At 41.8% G+C, this 20,928-nt stretch overlaps 1 protein-coding gene across 15 annotated transcripts in view; it reads left to right on the top strand.

Moving 5' to 3' along the window:
* The window catches only part of PDE1C (phosphodiesterase 1C), a 318,847-nt gene that overhangs the window by 90,090 nt on the left and 207,829 nt on the right, over positions 1-20,928 (top strand). For 2 of the 15 annotated variants that reach the window (XM_040546320.1, XM_040546326.1), the window contains exon 1: positions 13,637-13,968. The exons of 11 other annotated variants lie outside the window; for them this stretch is intronic. In XM_040546320.1, coding sequence (XP_040402254.1) covers positions 13,868-13,968 — 101 coding nt within the window. In that variant the 5' untranslated portion in view covers positions 13,637-13,867. Of the gene's footprint in view, positions 1-13,244; positions 13,367-13,429; positions 13,549-13,636; positions 13,969-20,928 lie in introns of those variants that run through there. 2 more of the 15 variants (XM_040546321.1, XM_040546322.1) reach the window with 2 other exon arrangements.

The following is a 20,928-nucleotide window of genomic DNA, read 5'->3' as shown; positions in this document are numbered from 1 at the left end:
TATGTATCACTTATTATTAAAATGCAACATTTACACAGTCCATGTGTAATATGTTCCCAATACCCTATTCAGAAACACATTTAACTAAACATATATATCAACAAGATGACCATTTGTGCAAAATATGGGAAAATGATACTGCTTTATACAGATGGAAACAGAAGTGCCTAATGGTAGAGGGAACAATAATGAAAATGGGATGTTTCATGGAAAAGAAATGTCATTTCAAACTTTCCTCCTTACTGCTGTCATATAATGTGTGTCTGAGTGTATGTGTGGAAATAAAAGTAAATCATTATTGTAAGTCTATTTCAGACCTTGTACTTTTATAGACCTTATCTGCTCTGGTTGTGAAGCTGAGCAATTTAATATGAAAAGATATGAATATCACTGAAAAGTCCATGGGGAAATTTAAGACCTCTGTGTGCAGTGCAGGGTCTGCATGGAACAGTATAAAAATGGATATAATCACATAGCTGAATTTTTCTCAAATTGTTGTCAGGTGATGGAGTTGCTTATGGCTGTCTGTGCACTCTTTAAACTGGCTTTTTTAACTTTTAGTCCTTGTCTGTTTTACTTTAACATTCTTTTATCTAGTCTCATGCTTGTGCTCACACGCAGGTGCACACACATAATTTTAACTTCTGTGCAGATGGTCACAACTGACGTATAGAAAAATGATAATTTGAGACTGGATAAACATCTAGAGCCATGGGAATCCAAAAGCAATAATAATCCTTTTAGGAAATGCTCAGGACTGAGTTATTACAGTGGCAGATGCTCCATACATATAAATCAAATATTTACTGAGGAGGGAACTGATTGCTGCTGAGCATATATTTTAAAAATCAAGATAGCAGGTGAGAAGGAAAGGCATTAAGGCATGAATGAAGCTAGCAGATACTTCTTTGATCTGCGCAAGTCTTTTTAGGATCCAGTTTGATGGATTTATGATGCTGTATTGTATTTATCTGAAGGAAAGGCATATAACCTACTACTCTGGCACAGACTGATCTGTTCCTAAAGGACAATTGCATAAAAGCTTCTTGATTTCATACTGATTTAATTGTAGTCTTCTTTATTATTAAAATGCCTCTCCAAGGCAATTATTTTATGCTGTGGCATGTAAAATACACTGTTTAAATACCTCTTGAATGTGACCTAGATAAGAAATTTCACAAGCCACATTTGGAGAGTTCCAAAATCATTTTTTATTGGAGATGTAGCGGTTGTATTTGAGGACCCTTCAAAACATAGCTCACCATTTTTTCCCTCTGTTCCATTTTGCCCCTTCTTGTTTCCTTGAAGACAGAATTCTGTGAGCATGTGAAAGTACACCCGTTTTCATATACTGGGCCAATGTCATGAATCCAAAGCTGAGATGCTTGGAGAGGACGTTTGTGATTGCCAGAAGTTTTTGTGTAGGATTTGGCTGAAAGGTTTCTACACATTTTCCATTGCTTTGGAGATGTGGGTGAACAGTGACACAGACACTGCAGGTGAGCAAAAAAGATTGAGCCCAGGCCTGTAAAGGAGTCTGAGCAGTACCTTTCATCAAATCAAAACTTTACCAACCGCTTCTGAGAAGGAGTTGAGTGGTGGTGGTTCCCTTAGGGATGGTTTGCTCCCTCATCCTTCCCAGGCACCAGTCAAATGCCATACGTGGGAACTGTTAGGGCAGTCATTTCACCAGCCTCCTGCAATATTGCTGTCTATCAGTACTTCAGTTTATTCTTAAATCCATCACTAGTGGCCAACATTGTGGTGCTGTGCAGTGGAAATGGAGAAACAGATGAGTGTGACCAAGATGTTGCTGAAGTCTGATCAGTGGATCTAATTTAAATGAGAATTGAAGGAATTAACTTAAATGAGGGTTAAATCTTCCAGTGCAGAATTTATCTTGACAGAGTTTTAGCTATTGATAACTTCTGGTGTCACCAATGAAATGCGGTAAGGCAGTGGTGAACATTACGGGTAAAATGTTGCTTGTAAACTTTCTGATTTTTTAGTAGGGCTTTGGAAAGTCAATTTGAAAAACAGTCCTTGTAGATGCAGGAGGAACATTGTGATTTTTAGCTAAAATACTGCACACCTTAAAACATGCATCGAAGGTCTAGCAATGTAAGGATTAGATCTTCAGGTCAGTGAGTGTCTTTTCGGAATGTGGACTGCAACATTAGAAGGGTGGTTAACAAAAGGCAAAAGGGAGACTGTAAATCTCTTACTAACAAAAAAGGTTATTATTTTTTTCCCATCAGTGAATTGTAATTTGCAGTGTTCAGGGTTTCATTAGTATTCAAGTTCTTTGCAGTATCTATGTTAGCTGGTCTGTTTTGAAGGTACTTTTCTTTATAACATGATGATGAAAACAAGGAGCAGCAGTACCAACCTGTGTGTAATCTCCCTGAATACATGCAGACAATCAGATCTATTGGCAGATTCTTCCTGAAAGGGTACATGACTGTGAAACCTTCTGGAGAAAGGAGCAGCCATCCTGTCTTTTTCCTGCAGTCAAGGATAATTTAGTTTCACATCAAATAGAGAGGAACCCAGAGAGGGTATGAATTGCCTTTAAACTTTCTGCCCTTTGTGTCCTGAGGTTTTGACACCAGTTAACTGCCTGGGAATGTGGGCCACCTCGAACCTCCTTTGCGTCAAACTATTCTTCAATATTGCTTCCTTGGTATAGCATACCTCTTCATTCGGGCAGTCTGTGGAGGCTATTTGTCTGTAGAGCTACACCCATATATAGAAGTTCTTAACTTGCTAATGATATTTTTCTTTAAATCTTTTATTTTTTTTTTTAAATTTATAAATATCATTTGCTTTAAGCATGTTAAGGATCAATCATGGCAGTAGCTTCAGAGGAGGGGGAACATTTCAGTGCAGTGAGGTGCCTAAATCTACCTGCAGGCTGACAAAACTGTAATCCTTATTTTTCTCATGGGAACAAGGTGCTTTGATTTTAGAGGGTAGGCCTTCTCCCTTTCTGATGGGAGACACCTTAGGAGCAGGGAGGGAACCCCAAAGCCCTTAAGCTGTTCAAGGGAGCTCAGCTGCCGGAGTCAAGGAAAGAACGGTGCTTGAAGAACACCTTTTACAACTTTGGAGCAGCCTGTGCTGTGAAATAAAGAGCTGTTTGTACTGAATAACAATATACTCATTTCTTCTCTCTCCTTCCAGCAGGGAAGGCCCCATTACCTTTTCTCTACTTGTGACAGTCGGTTGTCCCTAGGTGGTTGTCCTTTCCTGTGGGTGTCAGCCCAAGACCTCTCTGCATGGAGGTAGGAACAAGTATCTGCAGGGCACAGGACTCCACGCGTGTCACTGGGTCTAGCCTCCTGTGTTTTGTATAACCCCTTGGGTAAACTGGGGAACCTTCATATAAGCGTAGTGGGTGTTTTTCATTCTTGCTGCTCCAGTTAGGAGGCCTTTCCAGAGGCTCAGTGCTCTGGTGGATAGAAATCTTCCAGCTTCCAAGTTGTATTTAGGGCCAATTTATCCCCCCTCCACCCCCACCAATGTTTACCTCTGGTAATTACAGAGGGCAGTTGCAAGTCTGCCTTCCTTGTGCTTTGTTAGCGCAGCTGCTGTCTTAGGGTTTGCATCAGCAAACAAGGAGGGAAGAGAGTCCTGTGAGGGGTAATTTACCCCACATGCTCGTCCTGCTTTGAATCATGTCATGTTGCTCACGCTGCTATTGTCTGTTGTCCATTTTTTTTCCAAAATGTCAAATGTGAGGTCTTTGTAAACTCCCAGTATGTTAGATCTACTATTTTTGCATGATCACAGGGAACTGATTCAAGAAAAGAGAAACCAGGTTAATCAGCCATGAACCAATGTGGTAAATAGATGTTGCTTTTTATTGCATTTCCCTTTTTTTTAATTAGTCTTTCGTTCCCTCTGAGTTCTAATGCCTGGTGAATTACTGAGATCAGGCTAACGAGCTTCTACTTTGTGAATCACTTCAGCTAAAAGTCCCTATATGTGGTAGAGCTGTTCTACCAGGCAGATATTTCTCTGATGATTTTCCAGGTTCCTTGGACTCAAAGCGGTATGGTTTTGAATTTTGCTTCCCCGTGGCTGGGTGAATTTACCCACTCTCACCAGCCACTTTTAGCTTGCACCCATATCCAAAGTATGTTATATATGGAAAGATAAGGCAAATATTATTTGAATTTGGGGGGCTCTGGGTGGAAAGGGATCTACATAAGGTTCCAAAGCTAACATTTGTCACTTGGGCTGCAGTCTGCCAGAGTTGGTGAGTTGAATAATTCTGACTTGGCTATTCCTCTCTGCCAGCAAAAGCCAGTGGAGCAATCAGAGCTGGCTATCTACCTGCCCACAGAAACAGCGGATGAGAAGAAGGGAAGGAATAGCACTTGGGCTTCCTGGCATCAAAAAGCAACTGTGAATCTTCCCTCTTTACAGCAACTCGGTGTATTTTAATCCAGAAACCAAAAAAGGGCAAAAGTGGAGGTCTGGCTTATAAATGACTTCCACACTCTTTTAAACCTTTAAAATTTGATGGTATATACAGATATTCTATGACAATCGTAGATTCCTTTCTTAACTCCACAAAGGATAATATATGATAGACAATAATTTCTATCTTCACTCTTTGTAATTTGTATATATTGAATAGCACAGGGGGCAGCATTGACCTATGTAATAAAATATACTGTGTGTATGAGACAGGGACAAGCAAAAAACCTTCCCTTTCTACCTCTCAAACATATAAGTAGTGGTTAAAAAAACAAACAAACAAACAAACACAAAACCTTTGAGACTAAGTTGTTCTTATTTTGAATAAACTTCAATATTTACTCAGTCTCTTTGCATCTGAAGATCTGTGAAGGATAACGTGGAGCAGGAAACTGCAAGAAAGTTGTTTAGAGGCTTCAGACCAAAAATGGTCTACTTTGACTTCATTGAATGTTTGGTGCTGAAAAAGGAAAAGACTAGAAAGCCAGCCCTTGCTTAATCCCCTAATCAGATATTTCTTTTAAGTAGTTAATTGCTTGGACTACTACTCACATCTCACCTGCTTTTGCTAAGACTTTCCATAGCTGAGTTTTCAAGCTCTTCTCATTATGTTTTGCAAAGCATTTTACAAAGCTGCTTTTTCCCTCAGCCATCACTCCTCTCTCATGCCTCCTTCCTAACATGTCAGGTGTAGCAATGCAGGTTTTAAGACTTTCTGGTGCCATGGAGGTCATTAAAGAGAAACAGACTTTTAAAAATGCCCTTCAGGAGTAACAGTGCTTTTGTCAAAGTTGCACTGCTCTGAGTGCAGTACGGATTTTTATGGAGCTAATGCAATGACGTGGTTTAAGTCACAACTTAAAGTGTCATCAGCATGGAAATTTTCTTGTTTTGGTAAGCTTCCCAAGTTAAAGAAGGTTTCTGCAGGTTTTTGAAAATCTGTTTTCAGAGAATCTGAGCAACCCTGGATCAAAAAGGACAGATCACAAAAGAGGTTTGCAGTTGTCTTAGTGGAAATATTAGTCGATCGTATGTGACAGAAAAATTCTTGCCAGTCACCAGAGCTTTTAATCAAATCTGTCTGCCAGCTCAATTCACTTGATTAAAGACAAATTTAAATGAACAGCAACTGCATTTTTTTTGTGCTGATAGTTTTACTGTCACTTTTGCAATCTTTATATATATATGTTTATATATATATATATTCTTACTTGAAATGCTTTAATTTGCCCTCCCCTAAATATCCTGGTTGAAATTCTCTATAGCGTGGCAGTCCAAGACTGAACATGTTATTAGGATGCAGAAAATGCAGCAGCAGTCTTAGTATATTAATCTAGTTCACTGCTTCTGAAACTTTTGGAAAGTGCAGCATTCCCTCTATCAGCTGTGTCTGCGTTCCTTCTGGACAGAGAAGCTAGCACTATCTGTAATTACTGGATGTAGCAGAAATCATAATTCCCCTGCCCTGAGGGAACTGGGCGATTGCTTGTAATTAAAGGCAGTTAGCAGTCCTTTAGATTGCTGTTGCTGGGCTAGTTTTGACCCTTGCAGCCTTGTGTTCCAACCCTCACCTATGCTGGTGTTCCTGGCTGCACAGCTATGGCATGAATTGGTTTCCATCAAGCCCTAAAATCTAGTCTTAGGCAGGAAAATAAGAGACCAAATTTCATTTCCAAACTATAGTTTGGGTAGTACTTGGTCTAGTTTAATAAAACCAGATGTGGAATTGGAACAAAACCAATGTACCTCATTTATATCCGTGTAACTCCAGATGGTAACATGGATGTTACTCATTCACACTGGTATAATACACAGTTAAATTCTGACTCTTTAGAGTAGATTCATTAGACTCAGGACCCTATAACGTCCTTGAATAAATGCAACAGAGGCATGTATGCTGTGCTGACAGTTTGCTGCTATCAAAATACAAAAATTTAGGTGAATATTAATGCTTTTCCAGCAAACAAAAGCTGAATCAGTTACCAGTAATTGTTCACTACCATCTATTTCATAGTGCAGTATGACAAAGCTAATTATGCTATTAGATGAATTGTCTCATGTATTTGCTTTCTGAGTCTTGTGATTTATTTATATATTTCTATTATTAACTCTTCATACACTTAGCACAGTGGTTACCTTTCTCAGAGTTCAACCTTCTGAAGTTATGGTTTGTTTGGGACAGCACTGGAATTCTTTTTTTCTTTTTTCTTTTTTCTTTTTTTTTTCAAAGATAAATACAAACATCAACATCCAAGCAACATCAACATCTAAGCATTTGTAAGCTCTCTCTTATACTTAAATATGAAGAATAAGTAGGATAAATGCAATTCAGTAATACAACTGATCCCCTCTCCCTCCTAAGCTCTCAAACAAACAAAAAAAATTGTTCTTAACTGAAAGCAATCAAGAAACTTTTTTATTGCTGGGATAGAGACTGAACAAAATCTAGCAGGCTCATTTTGAAATTAGCAGCATTAGCAGAAATGTCAATGTTTTACAAACTGTTTGGATATAGTATTAGCATAATATTTTGGAATGTGGTACTGGCAGACTCATCACAGCATTTGCCATAACTGAAGTTCAGAATCCAGACTAAGATATGCAATATTGAAAACAAAACAAATATTTTGCTGTAATTTTGGTTAGAGGCATTAGTGGTAAGAGAATAAAATATATTCTGGATTATTTCTGCGTGGACAGACATATGAATACATTGTAGTAGTACTAATTATGGACCTTGTTATAACGCTTGAAGCTTTCATTCTGTCAAATCAGATTAATTGATGGGAGAAAACACGTATTCGCACAGGCAATATGTAGGAATAGAAACAGGCAATGTTTCAGCACATGTACAGTGCCCCATGCTACCCCTTTGGCACACGGTAGTTTATGCTGTTTTTGCTGGAGTCCAGCAAAGACTTCAGACATCTTTGCTGTCTGAAATTACTGTCCCAGTTTGCTCATACCCACCAAAGTGCTGTTTCCATCAAACAGGCTGCTGTCTTGGGAGCATTTTTGCATACATTTCAGTGGTCTTCTAAATGTTTTTGATCTGCACGCTTAGCTCTGGTGAAGTCTGTGAAGAGGATAATGAACTTTCACACTCTTTTTCTATTCTTTGTTTAAAAAAGAAAGGAACTGTATATGCCTTTAAGGAAAGGTGTTGTTGGGGAGTTTAATGCAAGGGCAAAGCCCAGATTACAGCAAGGTGGTGTGTCAAAGGAGGCTCTGAAATGTCTGCTTTGGACTCGTGGTTTCATGTTTGAAGTATCTGTTCCACCCTCCTGAGAAAGGCAGTCCTGCTCCTGCATGCCCAAGGAATTTTGTCTGTTTTGTAGTGATGTCTTCCTTTGCAGAGGCATATTGTGGACACTACTCTCCTCAGCTGCCTTTTTAACACCTCTCTGCTGCATGTCAGCAGCATCATCCTGTATCAGTATTCCTACATAATAGTGCGCTTAATCAGGAGGGAAAAATACCTTTAATTAAGATCCTTCCTGCACAGCGCTCAGTCAGAAGTCTTTTAGCATGAATGCAAGTGCAGTTCTGGACTGAGGAAGAAGGGGCAAAGAAGGTGAAGTCCCCATTTGCCTAAATCTATGTGCTGTGATGAAGGGGGAAATGGGTGTAGGGCTTGTTTGTCCTGCCTGAGGCCTCCACGTTGCTCCTCATCCTTTGCTGTCACTGGGAGAGCTGACCTGGTGCCATAGGATGGGAGCTTGCAAAAGCTGTCTTTGGTGGGTGTCCCAGGTCCTCTCCCATGGGTTAGTGGAGGAGGGAAGGCAGTTGCCTCTTGGGTCAAGGAGGAGTCCTCTTCCCCTGGACTCCATCCCAGGTCATAGAGCAGCAGGGCTAGATCTCGTCTGAAGGCAGCAGCGGTGTCCTGAATCTCTCTTGCATCACTTGAGAGACAGCTTGGGGAAGTACTTGGGTGCAGCAGAGTGGGTTAAAGCTTGTGCAGAGCTGTTCCAGCTGTAGGGACATACAGTGCTGTATACGCAGCCCTATGTGTGCTACCAGCATGACCTTCTTTCCCCAGAGGCTGTGCAATAGATGTCTTTGGCAAGGACATGGGGTTTTGCTCTGACCTGACCTCTCCTGTGCTTTAGGGATGTGGTTCATCCATCAGGAGGTGGCTTACTGTTGCATCTGTCAAATGGCAGTCATGATGGTCAAGCACTTCAAAGGGAGTCACCCAGATGGAGCAGTTTGTGCCTTGTGTGCTGAACACATCGTGTGCCTGGGACTTGTTGCCTGAGTGCAGTGACTGGAGTGAGAGCTGAAGCAGTTCTGTTTTCTCAGCCTAGAAACTTCATCCCTTTGGAAGCTACTCTTGCTCCGTAGCTATCCATTTAAGGACAAGGCAAGTGAGATGATATGTATTCATGGTAGATATTTGCGGGACCAGTTCACAATATTTTACAGCTACAGCCATTGTCTCGATGTTTGCTCTCTTGCTAGCACAAAATCAGCCTGACGGGCAGCAGCTTTCTTAAGCAAGCAAGGAAATCCCAAACTTGAGCTCAAACATTGTGATATCAATACCCTGCATTTATATTTTGACTTGTGTTACTCCCTCAGTACCTTAAAATCAAATGGGTGGAAAGAAAGACATTGTGTTTTGTGACTGCTTTGCTTGCCACCGAAAGGCAGAGACGTGTAACACAATAGCTGTTCAGCAGTGGGCATCAGCATAACGGGAAGTAGTACAGGAAATGAAGAATAATATTATATTCCAGAGACGCTGCTGGAAGAGTTTAAGCAGACAGCATACCCCAGGCTAATGTCAGCATCTTTGCTCCTGTGGGAAAACTGCGGTGAGTGCTTGCAAAGTGAGCGGCAGCCACAGTTGTGGTTCTTTGTGTATCCTTCAAAAGAGGTTCCTGGAGCAAACATTGGGTTGCCCCTCATAATGCTCAAGAGGAAAAAGGACTGTCTGGGGAACTTTGTGCTCCTGTTCCCTATAACTTAAGAGACTGTTGCTAGACGTCATTTTGCATGTGGCCACATGTTGTCTTGAGGATTAGGGGACCTTCTGAAGGGCATGGCTGGCTGGACAACATCAGGTGCTAAGCTCCTGTGGATGCAGACTGCAGGTAGTGTCTTCCTGCTGCTCCAGATGCTGGGAGTTCCTTGCTGTCTCTAATCAATCACTGTTACCATGGGAGAAAATAAAAGAGCTACTGTACTGTAAAATTTTGTTAAAAAACAAAGGGAAACTTTATTTTTAGGAAGTCCCAAATGACTTTTTTTTCCCCCTGGTTGTCTTCTGTACAAAGCAAAACCAAATGGAGGGGTAATGGAAATTGAAGGGGAGAGATTCTTGCTAACAGCTTGTTTTATTTTGTTACCAAAGTGGTGCTGTTGTGTGGGATCCCATCAGGGAGCTCAGCACTAACTCAAATGGTGCAGGAAGCCACCCTGTGTCTTCAGCGGCACTGTCTTCAGTGCCATCTCTGCCTGCATTGAGCAGATAAACTGGTGTCTTTGTCTCAACTTCCTTCAGCTAAGTGTCAAAACTGTAAAAACGTTTGCTTTTTGCTTTTACAGGCAGGAGTAGCATCCTCAGACACGTTCCTGATTCCTTTGTGGTTGCCTTTAGACTTTCCACTTGCTTCCATGAGCTTTGACATTGGAGTCTCTCTTGCCAATGCTTTTTCCTCTCCCAGTTTGTGTTTTGCATATCACCTTGTTTCCTGCAAACACTGAAGCCCTATCTCTGCCCATAATTCCTATAAATATCACTGCTGTGACATCATATCAGTCCAGCCCTTAGTTTCCTCAGCAGTTGAGTGCAATGACGTTTGTCTACATTCTCCTGATTTGGCCCCTGCCTCAACTTCCCATTTTTATTTATTTTTACAGTTAGCTATCAGAATATACAGTCTGTATTCAGTGGCTTATGATCATCTCAAAGACTCTTGGAGGTCAAAATACAAGGAAACAAAATGCTATGCAGCATTCAAGGCTGGGAAAATATCTGTGTTCTCCTGTATCACCTTTTTAACAGTATCTTATCAATATTTGCTTAGGTCTTCCAATCTGTGGAGGAATTGTAGCCTAGCACAGAATCTCATCTTTCTCTATTTTTTCTTCTCTGCACCTTGCTATCTTTATTCAATATCTCTTCTGTGTATGTCTGCCTTCATAACTATGACATTGGTTCAAAATTTTTCTGGTGTTTCTGCAGTCACTTTTCTTTAACTCTTAGCCTCATCCCTTTCTATTTGCTTTTAGCTATCAGCTGAAAATAAAAGTTTTGGCTTTCTTTTGTAACTTTTTCTCTTCTGTCATTATGTAGCTAGTCTTTTTGGCATGACCTGGTGTTTTAAAGGTGTGGTTTGCATAGTAAATAATAATGTGGTGAAGGTGAAAAGTATCTGCGTTCTGCTAATCCTGCCTGGCTGATTATTGCTGAGGAAAAGCATGAGTCATGGGCTAAATTGATAATGTGGGTAAGCTATGGACACAGGTTACACCACCATCAGATTGTTGTTGACACATTTTACTCATAAACTGGCGCTTATACATTTACAGTTGAAAGGGAAAAGGTTATTTGAAAGGTGTATGGATTGTGGCATGTTGGCAATACAATGATGATTCCTGGCAACAAATGAAATGTCATGGAAAATGTTCCTGTCTAAAGTGGGATGGAGAAAATACAATCTGTGCATCCAGCAGTAGAATTTAAACATGCATACAGGAAAGGATGAAGTATAAAAGGGGACTTTTCATCCAGACATTTTATGTAACTGTGATAGGCCCCCCACACATCCATGGGGTTGAATATCTGCCTCTGGTTTTCATGTGGGGTTTATGTTAAAATATCTGAAACGCTTAGGAGCTAAAACCTGTGCCTTCTACACCAATACAGAAATTTCAGAATCTATGTGTTGATTGGAGCACTGAAAGCTACAAAAGGTTTTCTTAAATGTGATGGCTTATACATGGAGAACCAGGCCCAAAGTAGGTCTAATATCAAATGTATTTTGTATACTCTTTGGCAAGATGATGTAGAAGTAGTGAAGGATGACAATGTATTGCGCTTAGTGTTCTTTCCATCAAGCACTTAACTGTCCTTCCCATAGGTAGGTGCTGTTTCTCAGATGGAGACACTGGTCAGAAGTAGGGAAATGATTACCTGTCACCTATGAAACATGTGGCAGAGCTTCTGGGTCTTCATGATGACACAGTAAGACTGGGTCAGCTTATTGACATGATCAGAAGTGCCACAAAGTTGGTAAAACTCTAAGAATGTAAACTTTAATTCAGTATAGACTGTTTTCTTTCTTTCAGTATAATAAAACTTTTTATGGAGCTATGTGTATGTAATGTCTAATCTTATTCTCTGTATGGAAAGTGTCTAATCTCACCAGAATTAAAATGAAAACCGGCATTTTTTGTACTTTGGAAGAAAAGCTTAAAAACATGTAGTTTTACCTAAAAACTTAATTTCTTTTTTTCCTGCTGACAACTGCCTTTTTCATTAATGGATGCTAGGCTTTTAGTTTTCCTGTGCAGGAAAATCACTCTGGAATATGCAGAAACAAGAGAGTGAATCAGTAAATTGTTACACAACATCAGCAGCCTGAGCCCAGTTATATACCCTCTTGCACACAACAGATTTCAAAGCTGAAAGCCCTCAGACTTTGTGTGTGTGTATATATGTGTGTGTGTGTGCGTGTGTGTGTTTGTGTGTGTGTACTCCCATGTTAGGAGAATCTCTGTACAGGCAGGCATAGTCTGTTGTTACTTTGCCCATCTGGATTTTGAGGTAGTCAAGTTACATTACTAAGAACTGATTAAAGCCCTTTGAACAGGGGCTTGGTTGACTAGGCTAATTAACGCATTCTTTACATTTTCACAAGCTGCTCGAGTGTCAGTGTGTGGACTTGTACACCTGGCATTGAAAGTCATAGCCAGCCAACATATTTTCACGGGAGCCTGTCTTCCCTTGCATTGCAAACTCCTCTGTTGCGGGTTCTGCTTCTCAAGAGGCAACTTCTACAGTACATGACAAAATGTGTTAAGGCTAGCATAATGTTTCGACAGTTATTTTCCCTCTGCTCTAGTGTCTTTGGCTGAAAACACCAAATCAGTAACCTTAACTGAAGAGCGGCACGCAGGGGATCTCAGCAGAGTTTGGGAGTTGATTGATGGGGTCGGGGCAGTGAAGGACATCTCTGTTCTCCCATCTCAACCCTGCCCAGAGGAGGAATCCCACCAGTGTAAAGAGAAATACCCTGTGTCTTGCTCCCTGCTCTGCCTGGGGTCTATACGGGGACACTCAGGGGAACTAGAGGCAGGTGTCCTGTTGCAGAACTGGGGCAGTAGCCTCCCCCATGCAGACCTCTGGAGTCTGAGCCATAGGTCCTGCTGCAAGCCTCCTGCTTTATGAATTATGTATTGTCTTTTAATGTATTGTTTGTGGTTGTTGTTGAAAGGCATTGGTACAGCCGTTACTAATGTGTTGGGCTTGATCTCTCTTCAGCGTGCGGACTTTCCCCATCCTGTTTTTTGGGGCTTTGGACAATGCTGCTTTACCTATTTATTTATTTCAAAGTGAATTTTGTCCAAGTTGTAAACAAGAGGAGGCTGCCTGCAATGAAGCAGATGGCTCTTTGCCAGGAGCGAGTCGCTCACTTTCAGTAATTTACCCTTCCTTTTCTTTTTTTTTTTTTTTTTTTTTTCTTTTGGTTTGGTTTGGTTGGGCTTTTAATCAGAGCCAGCCTTTCTCCAATAGCCCGTTCCCTTGCGCGCGCCCGCGTGTGTGTGTGTGTGCGAGGGAGAGGGAGGCAGAGCAAGAAGCCGTGCCTGGGCTATGCTGACAGACGACTTTTCCCTCAGTTGTCAGGTTTTGAGCCTGTCAGCAGCGCTGCTGGTAAGTGGAGGGGAAAAAACCGTGCCGGGGCTTGGGGGGGGAGTGATGCTGTCCTGGCGGAGAGCAGCCTGGAGGGACCGTGGGATGCCACTGGCGCAGCGGTACAGGCTGCCCATGCAGACGGCTCAGTTGTCAGCGAGGGATTTTCCTCCCCTCCTCCCTTGCTAAAGATCCTTCAGCTGGTATCACTGTTTGGATTCTTGGCTTTTTTTTTTTTTAATTGAAAAAAAAAAAATAATAAATCCGCGTGGGTTTTGCAATCCAGAGCTGAGCCTCTAATCTACTTGGTCCGCCGGAGGATGGTGGGGTGCCGGCGCGGCTGCCCCCCGCATACACCTGAGTGCTCGTGGGCTGCTCACGCGGTCCTGTGCCTGGGGAGGGGGGATAAGGGGCTGACAAAAAGGTTGGTCGCTCCTGGGCAGCGTTGTTAAAGGTAGAGCGTGCATGCAGGGGGCAGCGTCTGTCCTCGCCGAGCTTTAACCAAAGCGGTAACCTGCAGCTATGGAGTCACCCACTAAGGAAATCGAAGAATTTGAGAGCAACTCTCTAAAATACCTGCAGCCAGAGCAAATAGAGAAAATCTGGCTTCGTCTCCGAGGCTTGTAAGTAGTACTTTTTCTTTTTCATATTCTTCTCCCGTTTCCTCCCCTTGTCAAAATTATTGTAGCACTTTCATTTTCCTTTCTTGCTGGTGCCTTCAAAATCACTCAGGAGTTTCCACACCTGTTCTCCATAAATACAGCAACTTAATCTTAACAAAAGATCCACTTGCTTCCTTAAATTAAACTGCTTGTTACATTGAACAAACATTTTCCAGCAAGAATGTAGAAATCTCATTAATGAGACATTGTAAGTTATCAGCAGTTACTGAGATGCTAATCACTTCTGTGGCTGCACTAGAAAAGTTTTGTTATAGCCTGAATGGTATCTAATTGGGTCCTCTGTTTTTGATAATCCTACTGTTAGGTGCAACGTACAGAAGAGGCTTCTATTCTGCACATGTACACCATTTCTGGCACTGATATGGTTAATAAGGACAAAATAGGCAGAGAATGCACAATTGGAAAGCATTTCTAACAGCGGTTGTGATAGCTGCAGATTCATGTTCCACAGATCAGATTGTACTTATTACTTTATACATTTGTTTTAAGCCTGACTTGCCATGAAACAATGGGAAACTGACTCCTGAGTAGAAAAAAAAAGTACCTGAGCTTAAAGAAGAATTTGGGAATGCAGAAACGTAGAAGTTTATAGACTGTAGATCTTGTATAGCTTATTTAGAGTCAATGTCTGGCATCTTTTTTCAGAGTCTCAGTATGCAAAATGCTGTCTACCAGCAATAAGAGCCACTATTGACTGAGGAGCGTTTATTTGCCCATCAGTTTTCAGGCAAACTGAAGAGGAACATTACCATATTAAGCTGCATCCCTCCCTGTGTTCAGATTTTTTTGTTGTTGTTGTTGTTCTGTTTTGTTTTGCTTTGGTTTGTTTTTTTTTTCCTTAGCCTCACATGTTAGAGTTATTAACATTTCAGCCCTCAGGGTTGGGGGGGAGGGAACAAGGAGTCTAGGAAACAGCAAAACCAAGAAAACATAGGAAGAACAGGCTGAAAACTGAAAACAAGGGGGTCCCAGTTAAACTTGAGTTGCTCTGGGTGTTAGTTTGTGTGAGCAGCAGCGGCATATTTTGTAAAGCATATCCAAAACTTCTGTAGGACTCCAAGCAGTCTAAAAGACAAACATGAATATGTATTTCTTTCAAGGCGTCACTCCAGGAAGCCTGTTTTGTGAAGGAGCTTAATCAAAGCAGATGACAGCTGTCTTGTAAGCCTTCCAAATAGAACAGCTACACAAAACAAACCCTCTTATTTTCAAGTCTGTGCCATGCTGTAGTATTAGGAGTCCCTGAATTTCTGTCTAATACAGAGTTTAGCAGTGTGATGATTTGGATCACACCTGAAGTTGTAGATAATTCTTCAGCAGCATTGTAGTTCAGGGTCTCTTGTGCTGTTTGTACAAGGCAGTGACTGCATATTATACATCAAACTCCAGGCTGTTCTACCTTTTGGAGATTTGGCAAAACTGTATGACTTATTTGAGATATGCAATAACTAAACCTCAGGCTGTTTCTCAGTATAGCCCTCTGTGTTGGCACTGCTTGTGTGTAACAAACGTACTTTTTCTCTCGGAGTTTCAAGATTTCTTTGCTTAAAGAGGAGATAGATTTTCTGCAGAATTCATGCTCACAAGATGTAAACTAAAATGTGTTCTGCTCTAATTAAAGACTGTAGAATATTTTCCATCTCCAGTCATTATACATAGGCTTTTGGTGCATGCATACACACACAGACTGGTTGCAGGCTGAGGTTTGGCATCATATTTCATGACTTTTCTTATCCTTTTTATGCACATCTATTTGTGTAAGAAGAATGAGTAGATGTGCACAGCCATCTTAAGTACCTCTTAAATAAGGCACTTCCTTCTGGAGAGATCAAATACCACTTGAGAAGACATCTCTCCCCTGCCTCTGGTACTTTGACAGCTGTATCATGTAGGAATTAGTCTCCAGGCACAGTGGTGCTGCCAGAGCAGTGTCAAACAGGTAGTCAGAGGCAGCACACTGCTGGCTGAAACTGCCCGGGGACCTGACAGCTGCAGCAGGCAGGTACCCAAAAGGTGATTTGATCCTGACTCCGCTCCTTCAGTGAAACGGGCGGTGAGGATGTAAACAGTGCCAGGTGCTTAGCGTTGGGTTCGACATCTCCTTGGTAGGACTTCACCTGCAGCAAGGCTGGTGCCTTCCTCCCTGTCTTCCCACCCGCCAGTGCCAGCTGGTGTGTTTGCTCACAGTGACTCAGAGGACAAACCACTCTCCCATTTCATCACCTCTTTTCCAAGGGCTGGGGAGGGGGCTCTCTTAATTTTCACCCCATTTCAGCCTGCTTAGTTGAAAGGCAATGCAAACCCAAAGGCTGCAAAGGGGTGGTTAAGCTGAGGCTCTTTTCAGACTCACATAATTTTGTGTGTTTTCTGGTTAAACAAGTCTGGCGATTGCTGTTTTGCCATGTGCCTGGTACAGTTCTGTCCTGCAGGCTGGTTGGCCTTTGGAGGTTTGGGCATGAGTACACGTTTTCAAAGAACAGAGAGGTCTTTTGGACGATGTGCCAAAGACAGGTTTTTGAGAGGCTAAGCCAGGTGTCTGTTGCAACATGAGTCATACATTGATGTAAGGGCCAGACAAGATACTGAATTTGCCTCTGGAGTAGATTGGAAAGATTTTCTTCTTGTTTTCATTATGCATCTCTCCAACACACAGATTCTTGGTCAGGACAGCCTGGTTGCTTTATAAGGAGAGTGGTATGAGGCAATGGTCCTTGGGCCATATACAAATTCCTTTTACTGTTTAAGAATGAGGTAAAATACTAATGCCGTAACATTTCCAAACTGTTTTTACTTGGCATATATGTATTCATGACTTAATGATTCTGAGCAGCAATTTATAGGAGAGTCAAGTCACTGGACCTGTAGTGGGTTAATTAAACCTTCGGGTTTAAGGGAGCATGATAAATTGCTTCATTGGGTGGTAACTCATCTGTGGCAAAAACCTTGTGTGTCTCGAACCAGGGATCTATGAAATAAATATTGTCTTTTATACATGCCCTATTAGATATTAATTTAGATTTAATCACAGCACAGAAATAACGTTTTAGTGTTTTATTATTAATAAAGGAAAGGTTTCTGAATAAGCTGTTTCCTGGGCAAAGGTACCATTAGAGGTATATGAGACTCCCTGGGGAAAATCTTGCGAATTGTGTTCTGGCAGCCTTGTCCTTTCTTTATCTCATGCCAGAACATCAGTGAGAGGTTTACTCCAGAGTTCTCCTTGTTGGAGCTCACTCCAGCAAAACAGCTGCCTGTACTGGACATGCAGCCATCAGGGTCCTTTCTTCCCTGGGAATGAATGCACCAGATTTCCCTGCAGCAAGCACCTCCCAGAAATAGACCTGCTTCTAAGTTTCATCATCAGTGCTGTAGATGAATCAGGCTGGAGCAGCTTCACTTCTCTTCAGGGGTATCTCGGGTGTTGGTAGTTAGAACAGAGGAGTCACAGAGCCACATGTGAAAGGATGTAGCAATACATGCTGACAAACTGTTATGTGAAGATGCTCTTCTCTCTCTTTAGCCACTCTCCTGTAGCAACACCTCCGCGCTCCCCAGTCCCATCACCACACTGGCCAGGGGATCAAGTCTTGAGAAAGCAGATTGCAAGATATAGGGGAATGGGCAGAAAGGTTTTGGGAGAAGATGATGTATGTGCTCTAATGCTCAGGTGGTGAGAGGATATTAAGACCTGGAGGGGGGGCTGCCCGCAAACTCCCTGTGGCTGTAACAGGGCAGACCCTGGGGACTTCTGACTCCTGCGTGTACTTGTCCTGCATCAATGTGAACACTGCCCTGCTCTAACAGCTAGAGAAAGCACCAAACGTGCCTTGCCCAGAGGCTTCCATCTTGGCTGCCTGAGGGGTATACATGCACTCCTGCTGAGCATGTATTACATACGTGAGCGGATCTCCTCTGTTCCTTGGCTGCTGCTTGGCTGCAGGGATGTCCATTTGTGCCCTCACATGGGGCTTGCCTTTGAACAGTTTCCTGTTATTCCCCAGCAGCATTCACTCATGAAGGCTGATGAGCTCAGCCTACAAGAAAAAGTGTTTAAGGACGTGCTGATTGTTTGTTTATGGCTCTCAGTAGCTGCTTCTGCCAGAAAAAGGGACTTGAGTTTCTTGCTCTTAAGCAAGGACCATGTCCTGTCATCTTTGCCCCATGGATCCTCTCCAGAAGGCTGTCTATTATTCAGACTTGCCTTACTCAGCTCTGGGCTTGAACACTGTATGCAGAGGAGTTACACATAAGTCTGCCCTGTGCTCTCCTGCTATTGTTTATAGTGCAGTCTGTTAAGCACGGGAGCTTCTGCCCTACAAAACATCAGTTAAGTTTAGACTGGGCCCATTAGAGAGCACTGCTGGTGGCAGAGATTGGAGACCTGATTTGAAATTATGACTGTATGATTGCTTTTTGAACTGAGAGTTTCTCCAGGGAGCTATGAGCAGCAGTGGCTGTGTTGGGGTGTTCTTGTTTTAGCAAGTGGACTTCTAGCTGTGGGACTTAACTCCCATATCCTAGTTAGGACTCCTAAAGCCCCATGAAGTGTCATCAGTTACTTCCCAACTTCTCAAACACAGAGAAAATGCCAAAGCCCTTTTCAACACTAGGATTAGGTGTCATGTCTGATGGCATTTAAGAATGCAGGGGCACGTATCCAAAGAGCTCCGCTAGTTTCAATAGACCTATGCTAGTTTAGGGTAGCTGAAGACCCATCTTGGAGATATTTTCAGTTTGATTTTTGGTTGCTTTTATGCAGAAAAATAAAAGTTTGATTTCTAGCTGTTACAGTATTAACAGCACCTGCTGGTGTCCCTGAAATCCTTTAAGCATTGTAGAGGGAGAGGAGACAAAATGGATTTTAACCTTCTACACCATAGCTGGGATTATAATGTTAAATTGCTAAATTCATGATAAATCTCTTCACTCTCAATGTAGTACTTCCTCATGCTGCCAAAGATGAAATTACAAACAGCAGCAATCTCTGAACTGTGACTCAAATGGGATGCTTGATTTTGACCTCATTTTTCAGGCTTCCTGCTCAAACCTGCCAATGTAGAATCGGTCTAAGAAATCTGACGGGGAAGGAAAATAGAAACACATGTAAATCAGTGTCTTGGAAAACTTCATGGTTTTGCTGAAGATCCAGGATGATATTTCAGCACTTAGGGCATTTCCTCAACTTCCTCTGCAAAGCACCATGCATCCTATTAACAGTGAAGAAGTCCAAATGCAAATGTTTATGGAAGATTCAAATTCAGATTTGTTCTTGAAGTAAATGGTGAGGCAGCAACTGATTTCAATGGGAAAACATGGAGCCTTGATGACTGAAGACAATTTGGCAAGTGTTACAGTGCTGCTGCTCAGTTATCTGTTTCCCTGTCTTATCTGTATGTGCTCTGCAGTATTTTTAGGTTTTCTTATTTGAAAAATGTCACATACAGAACAGCTGGTTCTCCCAGTGACAGTAGCCTGATCTGCTTCATTTTCATTTATGTAGCCATCGTAAACAGGAAAACAGAGAGCTCCCTTGAATTCCAGAGGCACTCTCTACACAGTGGGCTTTGTCCCCAAATATTTTAGCTGGCAGCAGATAGTAGAGGTTTAAAAAGCCCCTCAGAAAGCACCACTTTGTTAGGAAATGTGTAAATTAGTCAGTTTTCAAGTGGAAAATATGAATATGCTAATTCCTTTCCGGAGGTGAAAGAGGCACTCCTGCTGTCTTTGGTCTTGGTTTCAGTCTTCCTGAACCTCCCGAGAGTCTGGGTTTAAACTGAAGCCCTGTTCGCCCTGGAAGCAGAACTGAGCAACCTTCAACCATATTTCAACACAGTCATTGCTACCCTGTTTCTAGTTTGGCTTTCTTGATGAGCATAGACAGGGATTACTTGTCAGAGAACCATGTCAGGAAACCACTCTATAGGCCTCTTAAGTCTGTATTTGACTTTTCCTGTGTACCACAAGTTGCTGCTGAAAGTAACGTTGGGAACAGGAGGTGGAGGCAGGAATAGATGATGTTTGGCTGTCGTGCTTCCTGGAAAGACTGTAAAGGTCTCACTGGTTAGAGAATGGGTGCTGGGTATGTGCTGGAGATGGCCGCGCTCCAGCGTTAGCCTACAAATTCTTAGTTTGGGTGAGCTGACCTGTGGGTGCGAGTGACTTAACTGGTTTTAAAGTTTATTGGGGTCTGGTTGATCTATGATGTAGTTCTGCCTGTGGTGTGACCATTAAACTCACCCATAATAGCTTATTTCAAACTGCCTGCGGTATAGCCCTTGAAAGAAGAAGAGGAACAGGAGAAGTGCTGCCAGCTGCTAATCTCATGACTGAAAAATGGACAGAGGAGAAAATATATTGTAATGAATAGGAGCGCAGGAACTTTGGAAGAAGATAATTAAAAAATATGGTGTTTGGAGGTGTAGTAATGCAGTAAACTGATAAATTTTGCCACAGTCCTTTGGTTACTTTGTTCCATACAGAAACTTTTATTTGAATCTTAGATCAATAAATGAATCCTGTAGGTAACAAAAGAGAGAAGACTTCATGTTTAATACTGACATGTTGACTAAGAAATAATATACACTCTCTAGTTTTTACCATAATCATAAAAAAAGCTTTTATTCTTCTGGAGGTAGTACAAATGAATCATACCTGCAGCCTAAAAAGCAATTATTTATTTCAGCAGTCATAAAAAGAAGACCATAGTCTGCTGTAGAAGAAAGCGCCTCCCTTTGTAATATTAAATTCAGTGCTTTTCAAATATCACTGCTATAAAGCTTGCAATCCTGCATAAGAAACAAGGATATGAAAAAAGTTATTTCAGGGAAGATGAATTTAAGCCTTGGATCAAAGGGAAATTAAGAGTCTTTCTGGAATTCTCTTTTAAAAATGCCTTAGTGG

The sequence above is a fragment of the Cygnus olor genome, chromosome 2 (assembly GCF_009769625.2).
Source record: "Cygnus olor isolate bCygOlo1 chromosome 2, bCygOlo1.pri.v2, whole genome shotgun sequence".
NCBI lineage: Eukaryota > Metazoa > Chordata > Aves > Anseriformes > Anatidae > Cygnus > Cygnus olor.
The sequence above is the reverse complement of the archived record's forward strand: the minus strand, read 5'-3'. Positions and strand labels throughout refer to the sequence as shown.